Source organism: Pinus tabuliformis, chromosome X, assembly GCF_031772625.1.
Source record: "Pinus tabuliformis cultivar Carrire ecotype Pingquan chromosome X, CPIR1, whole genome shotgun sequence".
Taxonomy (NCBI): Eukaryota; Viridiplantae; Streptophyta; class Pinopsida; order Pinales; family Pinaceae; genus Pinus; species Pinus tabuliformis.
In genome coordinates, this window is record NC_142308.1 from 53,538,912 (window position 1) to 53,550,176 (window position 11,265).

The window sequence follows — 11,265 nt, forward strand, 5'->3', positions numbered from 1 at the left end:
TCAATTAAACTGACACGGTTCTTTTCAATCAAGATTGCCATGGCCCAGAAAGAATCCCAATAAATTGCCGGATCAATGCCTGTCTGCGAGCTTCAAAGCCATGTGACGATTAATCCAGATTGCCATGGCCCTAGAAGAGGGCCAAATCCCAGTAACTTGCCCGATTAATGCTGTCTGCAAAGTCATTTGACGAGCGCTTGTAGGCGGAAGGGCCATTTCGATATACTGAGTCCAAACCTTTGACAAAACGAGGAGTATGTTTAACAGACTTACCCAGTGAAGAAACCAAAGTACAGAATGCATCAAATATCTGGAAGGGTTAGGGGGAGGCCGCTCAAATCTCAGAGCGAAGAAGGGGGAGGCCGCCCCGTCTAGAGGTCGAATCCATGAAGACCACTGAGCGCCCGAATCTCTAGGATTTTGCAGAGGACAGGAATGCTTCAGTTAAAGACAGAGAGGAATCTTGCAAATATTTAACCAAACAAGTGGGCGCGAACAAATCCAACAACATAAATTTAATGAATCATATTTAAGCACTCAAGTATACAAGAGAATCTGTGTTAACCTGCAATGAATAGAGAAACTAATAGCCTTTAACAGCTTACAAAAACACATTTGAATCTGCAAAAATTCATGATGAGCGCGCTAATTTTTTGGACATTTTCAAGCTTCTTCCAACATTTCTTAACAGAGTCTATGTGAAATTTGAAGGATGTTTGTCCACATTTGTGGATTGCATCTTAGAAAATTCATTGGTTTACATTAACGCGAAGGCAATTTCGCACTGGACTCTTGAAATCCCTTCATTCCTATTAGACTTTTCGTATGAAGGGGCAGTCTGGATTTTCTGGTCATATTGGGAGTCTGTCGATCTGATTGCTAAATTAGCTCTGCGCAACAGCATAGCCATGTCTGAGACCGATAGCACGTAGTGCAATTTACGCAGTGGAAGGAGAAAATAGAGCTGCCCCATCTTCAATTCCTCGTCTGAATCAACAGCCGCCATATAACGATCGACGAACAGAGTATCCGAATCGCAGAGGAAATGGCCCGGATTTTGTACAATTATCTTTTCTGCTTTGATGTGCTTCCCGAATTCGATTAGATTGCCATCTGAGAATATTATTCTTGCTGTCTGACATTCAATTGCAGAAGATATGGAGATGGAGCTCCCCATTGTGATTAAGGATCTTGGTACTGGTTTGGATTTGAAAGAGCTATATAGCTACATCTGGGTTCGGATGGATTTGTATTACTCCATTTTTAAAAGAAAAAAATATGGAAACTACAGGCGGTGTTATTAAAACAGAAAGCGATGTTTAACTTGCGGTTTGCTCTTCCTACAGCTGGTTTTCTCGATGCTAACAGTTTCTGATGAAATACGGCATTTCATTCGAGTGGGCCTTCAATGTGGGGGTAGACAGTGATATTATCGGTACTGGTACTGGTACTGGTTTGTATTTGAAAGAGCTATATAGCTACATCTGGGTCCGGATGGATTTGTATTACTCCATTTTTAAAAGAAAAAAATATGGAAACTACAGGCGGAGTTATTAAAACAGTAAGCGATGTTTAACTTGCGGTTTGCTCTTCCTGAAGCTGGTTTTCTCGATGCTCACAGTTTTGATGAAATACGGCATTTCATCCGAGTGGGCCTTAAATTTGGGGCTAGAGAGTGATATTATCCATTATAAAAAATATCAAATCAAATATCCGTGGATTCTAATGAATATTTAGTTTGGTTTAATATTTAAATAAAGAATGATATGTATTTTGAAGAAAAGTGCTGTGAGCGGTTTTTGACCTATTTTAAGAAGAGCACGGTGGACTTAAATTAATATATTTATATAGTGAGAAAATTTATTATAATTTAGTAGTCAATATAATTATTCGTAATTGTTATTTATAAATGTTGGTAATTATTTGGAATTATTATTATTAGTTGTTATTTGTAAATACATGTGCCACTTGAAATTACTTAGGATAGTTAGGGTGTTGGTTTTTACTCATATCAGACCACTCCACTCTGAGTCTTGACTATTACCTTTTTCTTAAGTCCAAATTCAAGACCCAAATGTTAGATATAAATATATATACCCAATAAATTTTATATATCTTATATATTTATCTATATTTATTAAGTAAATATATTTTTATATAATATAGTACAATGAAGAGATGTAAATGATGGAGATCATAGTGCTACTAGTATTTTATCACATTCATTGCATAAAAAGATTTGGGATTATATAGATATAATGGGTATTGGTTTTGTACATTTTTATAGTTTAATTTGATTCACTTGATATAGAAAATGAAATGTTTCAATGGATTTATTATTATTTAGTTTTATGATCTTGATGATATCAACAAATGTTCGAGTATCATCATTGGTTTTTGGAGAAGTGTGGTATTTTTTTATATTTTGGTTTTTTAATTTGAATCTTGGTTAGTTACTAGATTGTTAGTTTAGGCTAGTTTTACCAATTTGCCATTATGCTTTTGGTATTATCAGTGTTTGAAAGATATTGAGAACTTTTTGGGCACTTATATTTAAATCAAAATTTGAGAGAAATATAGCAGATTTATGTATATATAGACATGTGTTGAGATAAACTTTAATAAAAAATGCATTAGACAAAATTATTCTTAAATAGAAAAATTTTAAATATATAAAAGTTTTGAGTTATAAAAACAAAACTTTTAAGTTTACAATATCTCATTTTGTGGGGTATTTACAAGCAACTTGTCTCTAAGCTTGAGCTCATCCTCCCAAGAAAAACAACCAAATCAAGATCAAAGAAATGATTAAAAGAAAAAAATCAAACTCAAATTTTGACTTGATTAGAATAAGTTAATTTAAGACCTACAAAGGCCAATTAAGAAATTCATTATTTTTTTAAAAAATAAAATAAAAAGAAATGGAATATGATTTTATTTTTTTTAATAAGGTTGTGATAACTAACACTTAAATGGAAAAAAAAAGACATTTTAATAGTGATATATGTGATTAAGATAAAGAATTAATTCCTTGAAAAAAACTATCATCCTTTGTTTTCTTACTCTTTTTCTTACTCTTAATTTTGATTCCTTTAAAATGGTGATTAAAAAAAAGAAAAAAAGAAAAAAAAATATTAAAAAAAAGAAAGAAAAGTTCAAAAGAAAGAAAAATTGAAAAAAAAAAAAAATATTAAAAAAAAGGAAAGAAAAGTTCAAAAGAAAGAAAAAAATAGAAAATTAATAAAAAAGAAAGAAAATGGAAAAAAATATTTTAAAAAAGAAAAAGCATTATTCAAATAATTTTAGTCTTGTAAATAAAATATGCATATTTATTTTTATAAAACAATACAGATTTATGCTTTTTTGATATAATATTTTTAATAAATAAAAAATGAATTTTTTATTCTACAATAAAACAAAATTATAGTTTTTTTTAAATTATCATATCTATATATTAATATATAAAACATTATACATATTAATATACATATTATCATATAAATTCACATAATTTTTTTTGTAAGCTTGGCATAACCTTTCTATTGATGTTTCAAAATAGGACATGTGTTATAAGATCAACATTCAGAACCAGATGGTCTCAACCTGCCTAGTGGGAAACTAGCTTTGTTGACTATCTAGTCGAGTTATAAGCCATCCAAAATCTGAATTGTTTGAGATTGTCTAGCAAAGCAATATAAACTTAATTGTCTTTATGACTCCCGATAAGCCTATACCATATATACAAAAATTCCTTATTAATCAACTAAACAAGACTAAAACATCAAAATAACCATATTATGCTAAAGGCCATACTAATCATTAGAAGAATCAACTGGTGCCAGGTATTTGGCACTGGAGCCTGAGAGCCTAGTCTGAGGCAAGCAGGGGATGTGCTTCTCTATGCATGCAAGGAGAGAATTTTGTTGTTGAATCTGGCACTAGATTAACTAAAATTCCTTGTGAATTTCCTGGATCTCTTCTGCAGAACTTGAGTTACCTATAATGTTCATCATCAAAGCCTTCGATAAGAAAGTCTTCACCAACCAAAATAAGTATAAAGTATGTTGGTACTGAGTGTGACGACCTCGTGTATGGCTAGGGTCTAGTATTAAGTCCCCGGACTACTCCAGAATTTCCTGATCCCTGATATTAGTTTGATTTACTGTCTCTGCTTCCCATTCATTAATATTCTAGTAGGCCCAAGGATGAGTGTTGGTTCTACAATATTTGACTGCAGCCGTGAAGAAGTCATGCTTGATCCCTAGACCCCGACCTCTAGTGGGTCAAGATTTCCCCCGCCCATGGCATCATCCTCGCCCCTGACCGAGATTAGGAGTGCGACCACGTTGAGAAGTAGGACGTGCCATAATATTTGACTAACTATTGTTGGAGAGGAGGCTAAGATTTTCCAAATATGTTGATATCCAACCTTGATTTCTCGCAGTGAGAAATGAAAAATTGAGTTATGGAGGATGGCCATGATGGACAATCCCATGAATCGAGAAAAATAGCAAGCATGTAAGATCTATAGAGACATATACATTGTAGAGAGAAACATTAAACCATACTCAAAGGAACATCTCACTTTATCTTCATGGGTTTGCTCTAAAAGACCAACGCAATTATTCTGTAGATACCTTTCTGCCCAGTGAAAGGATTCATATTGTATACATGAAATATCACCTGCAAACCAGTTTTGAATTGACTCTCCCATAGGTTGCATGTAAAAAGAGAAGGGAATGAAGGTTTCTAACTTGCTATCTTCCAAAAGCGAGGAAGGATGCTTATTGCTGCTCATCCATCTATAGGCAACTGATAAAGGTTCCTCACTTGAGCCCCTATCTTCCAGGTTTCTCCAGTTGTCCTGCTGCGCAGGAAAGCCTTTCCCTCGCTGAAAAAAACATCATACCCCTTGTCTTCTAACATCGCCACAGAGATAAGTTTCTTCTTCAATCCTAGAACATGCATCACTTCCTTCAATACGAAGGGTTTACCAGACTCCCTCTCAAAGGAAATGGTACTGATACCGGTCGCACTGTATCTACCATCATCACCCATCTCAATGTGCACTCCAAGATATTTGTGCTCCAGATCAGAAAACAAATCTCGATCTCCCGTCATGTGAAAAGACGCACCACTGTCCAAGAACCACACCGATCCCATCACACTTGAAACCAAGCATGCGATCAATGAAAAATCAAGCTCAAATTGTGAGGCTAGAGCCTCCCCTGCTGCAGATCCAGCAACTTGCTTGTTCTTCTTCTTCTGCAGACAATTAGTGGCATAGTGTCCGTGCTGGTGACAGTGAAAACACTTCACCTTGGACATGTCCTGCTTCTTGCCTTTCGCACTAGACTGCAAAGCTTTCTTACTCTTCCCCTTCTACCAAAGCGAAATTTTCTTCATTAGTTCCCTTTGATGAAGATCCGTCCCTGGTACTCCGCCTGATCTCCTCCTGCACATGATCTGACCAAAGTCTTTCCCATCCTGGAAATTTCTCCTGACCATTGACAGAGTCCTGATAGGAATGCCAACTCTTCGGAAGACCAAGGAGAGCCAAGCTCACCAAGTCCTCATCATCGACAATTACCCCCACACTTCCCAACTCATCTCAACACTGAGTGAACTTTGTGAGATACTTGGGCATAATGTCACCCTTCTCGCATTTGATGTTTCTAAGTTTATCTTTGAGTGCCAGCTTCCTCTGATCACTCTTACTTTGGAATAGATCTATTAAAGCCTTCCACATCAAGTATGGAGAAGTCTTTCCATGCAGGCTGGACACAATGTGATCCTTCACGCTTTCCAACAGAATCCTTCGACACTTTGTTGTCTTCTTTTGCCAAGCATCAGCTTGAGTAGCATTAGTAGGCTTTGGGACATCAGCCTCTATGAACTCGTTCATCCCGTTATCATCCAATACTGCCTCCATCCTGTCCTTCCATGCAATATAGTTTGAGTTGCCCTCAAGAGCATACTCCAATCGCAATCCGTTGAAAGACATTGCAATGTTGACACCAAGAAAACACTGCTGCAAATTCGAATTCCACCAGCTCCAAACTCAACCACCTCGGATCTAAGATTCGTGAGAACCAATTATTTCTCGTACAGAGATTGACTGTATGGGCATTCACTGGATATCTCACCTTCCAAAGGAAGGATGAATCCAGAGGCTACTTGGCCTGATTACAGACTCTGCCTGAAGAAATAAGATGTAAACACTTCCTGAATAGTAGATCTGATGATCAACAGCTTTGATACCATGTAGAAATTTTGAATAATAAACACATATTCAACAGATATTATCCTGATCATGCACTATTGCGGAATACATGCACAATACATAAGCTCCTCTATTTTGATCATCAATTTAGCAGCATCAAAAACAATGAAACACCAATAGCATGCATACATTAACACAGTATGTAACCCGAGGAAAGCTTACAGCTGAAAACACCACACTATCTGTATATTAATGATTTAGAACATGTAAAATTACATAGTACAATACTCCTCTCAAGTATCCAGCACTATATCCACCTGTTACACACAAACCAGCTCAGACCCAAACAAGTCACAAGTTCAAATATGCTCCACTGCTTTGCCTACCTCTATTGCATAAACCTGCTGAGAATCACTCACACTGGAAATCACGTGAGCACAGGCTATTCTACTGGGAAAATCAACGCAATACTCATTGGCATACTCAATACATTGCTTGTGCAAATCCTCATGCACAACTATAGTCACAATTGATAGCAATCTCAACCTCTAACACCTGTCCCTGTTGAACTGTACATGCACTGACATGAAACTGAGTTAACTGATGTATTCTTTAGTTGCTTTATGAGTTAATAATTAGTTTAACAACTCATCATTAGTCTATTTGCAGTTATACTAATTACAACTAGTTTAACCAAGTCAAACTGAACACAACTCCGTCAACTCCACAATCAACTCCACCAAACTCAACTGCTTGAATTCTAACTGAAGTCCTGCATGCAACAACTCAACTGACCCACAAAGAAAGCATATTTCCTTCTGACAGCTGCATGTGCCACATTTGTAGCTCAAACTGAAGTGCTCCAAGAGAATAAGATAAAGTTTATAGTCTAAATATTATTATGAGACAATAATATTTGACTTTTCTATTTTTGACTAGCAGTCTAAAAATAGACTCTGATCACTCCTGCTATGATCCAAAAATAGAAGTCCGTCTATTTTTCCCAACATGACCAATAATCCATAAACAACATTCTGCAGCTCATAGACCATGATCCATATGTCTAAAAATAGACATAGTCTAAAAATAGACTTTGTGCCATAATTTGCCTGCGGGCCCACTTACTGAAGGCGACTCCTTTCCACTAAGATACATCATCTTGTTGCATTCTCAATAGCAAAAGGTTATTCCCAGGTGCCGGGAATTGATTTTGGTGATATTTTTTCTCCTGTTGCGAAGGTAACTTCTATTAGATTACTTTTATCTGTTGCTGTTGCTTTTGATTTTGAGGTAGAACAGATGGATGTGAAGATATCATTTCTTCACGGGGATCTGGAAGAGGAGATCTACATGAAGCAACTTGAAGGCTTTGCGTTGAAGGGTAAGAAAGAACTGGTATGTAAGTTAAAGAAGTCTCTGTATGGGTTAAAACAATCACCAAGGATGTGGTATCAGAAATTTGATACATTTATACGGGGACTTGGCTTCACCAGAAGCAAAGCAGATCACTATGTGTATTTTAAATTAATTGGTGACCGCGTTATTTATCTGGTCTTGTATGTGGATGATATGTTGCTGGTTGGAAATGACAAAGAAGTTATTCAGGATTTGAAGACCCAATTTTCCTCCAAATTTGACTTGAAAGATCTTGGTGCTGCAAACTATATTTTGGGCATGGAAATTAAAAGAGATCGGGAAAAGAGGAAGCTCTAGTTAAACCAGAGGAAGCATGTCAAGACAATACTGCAGAGGTTTAATATGCAGGAGAGTAAACTGGTGAAGGTTCCTATTCCTGTAGGTGTGAGGTTATCTACTGAACAGTGTCCCAAGACACAAGAAGAGGAAGAGGACATGTCTCGTGTTCCATATGCAAGTGCAGTCAATAGCTTGAAGTATGCAATGGTCTGTACTAGACCAGACATTGCACATGCAGTGGGAGTATTGAGTAGGTTTATGTCAAAACCAGGAAAGGAGCATTGGACAACAGTGAAGCGGGTTTTTAGGTATTTGCGTGGCAGTAGTGATTATGGTTTGTGCTACCAAGGAAGACCAGGATTGGACAGAGTGTTGGATATTCATGGCTTTGTTGATGTAGACTGGGCTGGAGATCTGGGTCAGAGAAGATCTACAAGTGGGTATGTGTTTAACCTCTTTGGAGGTGCAGTCAGTTGGATGAGTAAGAAACAATCTGTAGTGGCACTATCAACTACAAAGGCAGAATACATGGCAGCCACTTATGCAAGCAAGGAAGCAGTTTGGTTGCGGATATTGTGTTCAAGTATGGGGTTAGTACAGGGAGCTATAAGGATAGACTGTGACAGCCAAAGTGCAATTTTCTTGGCAAAGAACCCCGCATATCATTCAAAGACAAAGCACATTGATGTTCAATATCACTTTGTGAGGGATATGATAGAAGACAAAAAGGTGTTGCTGGTAAAGGTGGACACTTCGAAGAATATTGCAGATGCATTGACAAAATATGTGAGCTCTGAGAAGTTCTCTTGGTGTAAAGAGACAATGGGCATTTCAGGGTTTGAAAAATGACTAAGCTCTCTTGTGGCCCCCCATGGAAAGAAAACAACAAGTGGGAGAATGTTGGATTGTGTTATATTCTTTCCACGTAATTAACAGGGGGTTTGAGGTGTACCCGTAACCCCGCTTTATGGGGCCTGAGGTAGCACCCTGGAAAATTTTGGTTTTGGACCCTATGTTAGGTTGGGTGGACCCACCTATGGTTTTGTGCATGATTTTCGCACATGTTTTTTCGACGCGATGGTTTTCGGTCCATGGTATTGGATGCTTCAACATGTATAAATATGTATTATAACATTGAAAGGAACATAATGAAAAATCAAGCTGGTAGTCCCGTTTTGGGATCCAGGGGAAAATCTCTGTGTATATGTGTTTTATGTGTTATGCTCTTGCATTGTTTATTTTCTGTGCTTTTAGAATTCATATGCATGTAATTACTGTACGGGGTTAAAACATATAGGAAACCCTTTCGGCAGAAAACCTAGCTGGAAGGTGAGGTCACTTTGCTCTCTTTCTCTGTCTAGAAATATAGTTGCAGATACAAAGAAGTAATGTATGTGGTCCGTAGGCTGCTACAGTGCACATATCCTCTCTTTATTCTTACCTCCTATCTCTCCTATCTATATTTTTTCAAATATGGAACAAAATTCTCTCGAAAAAATGGAATGCCTCTTTCTCCTAGTGGCTCGGTTATAACACAGCCCGATAGCCTACTAGTGGTTAAGTTTGACTACATCAACTCTTAACTAGAGTTACAAAATAGACTCTTCTAGAGTATTTTATATCACAAACATATGGCTAGCCCCTTTTCCATGAATAATGGGGGTTGATGCGACATCCTCTCGAACTATAGGTGTGTAAACAGGAAGTCAACTTTTGAATGGAATAACTTTTGCATACGGACTCCGATTGACACGATTCTTGCACCGTTGGAAAGATCTCTATGTGTAGAATAACATGAAAAGGTAATGTGTTTTAGTGGGAAAGTTTTACCTCCAACAAACATCACTTTATGCCTCAAAATGCTCCCGAAAGGTTTCAGACCCCGTTTCACCAAACTTGGTCCCGTCAGTAAAAACGGTCCCCGTGAGATGATTCCTGCACTTTTTCCACTCCAAATGCATCGAGATGGATGAAAAACAATATAATGATACAATTCAGATCACACCTCCCCATTTTGGGAGGATTTTGGTCCCAAAAAGCTTTTATTGAATGAGGTGAGGAAATGTTTCCTCCACCTTCTCTTTGTGTACCATTTAGCTTTGCCTTGAAGTTGTCTCTTCAACCCAATACGCCAAAGGTATTGTTGCCCTTGTCTTGTAGTTCTCGACCTCTGATGCAAAATTGTATCTTCTATGAACTCTACATGAGCATCTGGTGCCAAATCCTCCACAGAAGGTAGGACTTGTTCCTCTTCCTGATCTAGCATGGAAGGCTCATAGGGTTTCAAATTATCTACATTTACAACTCAGTAAAAGTGAATATATGGTGGTAAACTGAGTCAATAGGCATTATCACCCACCTTTTCCAGTATCTCAAAGGGACCATGCCTTAGAGCCTTTATTTTCTTACCAACGCCCCTACAACCTCTCCTTGTTCAACTATATCCATACTATGTCTCCCACCTTGAATGATTTCTTTATTCTGTGTTGATCATGCCTAGCCTTATACTTCACCTGCGACTTTTGCAGTGTTTTCTGTACCTGTAGATGGATCTATATGATCTTCTCTATAAAATTTTCATCCCTCAAAGCATCTCATGTAAGGTCTTCCTTCACTCCTTGCTGCCCATATGTAATATCCTAAGGTGAAGGTGGAAAATATCCAAAACAAGTTTCAAATGGGGACTTTCCTGTAGAAGTGTGGACTTCTTTGTTATAAGAATGTTGTATATATACCATATTTTCATTCCAGGTCTTCGTATGCTTCTCGGTGTAACCCCTTCGAAGCTGCACCAAAGTCTTGTTGACTAATTTTGTCTGCCCATCTGTCTGTAGATGGAATGTTGTAGATCTCTTCAACTTTGTGTCCATCTTCTCCCATAATGTACTCCAGAATGCACTGAGAAATATTGTATCCCTGTCTGAAATGATGCTCCTTGGTATCCCAAAGTGTACCCAGACCTGTCCAAAGAGCAAGTTTGTTGCTTCTTGTCTGTTGGTGGTCTTTTTACATGGCATCAAAACATACATCTTGATGAACCTATCAACTACCATGAACAGGTAGTCATGTCCCTTCCTGGTTGGCGGTAAACCTCCCACAAAGTCCATGGAAATGCTTTCCCAAGGAAGAGTAGGTGCAGGTAAGGGATGATACAAACCCTCTTTCATGTTCCTAGGCTTGTTGGTACAACAAAGCATACATTCTCTTATGAACCTAGCTACCTTCTCTTACATCTTGGGCCAATACACATACCTCTACAAGTTAGCCACAATCTTCCTTACACTAAAGTGCCCTGCAACCTTGGAGGTGTGAGCCTCTCTAAATAGCTGCAAATGCTCACCTTTAGG

General features: G+C 37.6%; 1 protein-coding gene across 1 annotated transcript; it reads right to left on the reverse strand.

Annotated features, from left to right (window-relative positions):
* Nucleotides 1–757: 757 nt before the first annotated feature.
* On the reverse strand, nucleotides 758–1,177 carry LOC149138302 (uncharacterized). The gene has a single exon (XM_089450328.1). The coding sequence runs from the start codon at nucleotides 1,175–1,177 to the stop codon at nucleotides 758–760; it is 420 nt and encodes a 139-aa protein (XP_089306454.1).
* Between the last annotated feature and the right edge of the window lie 10,088 nt (nucleotides 1,178–11,265).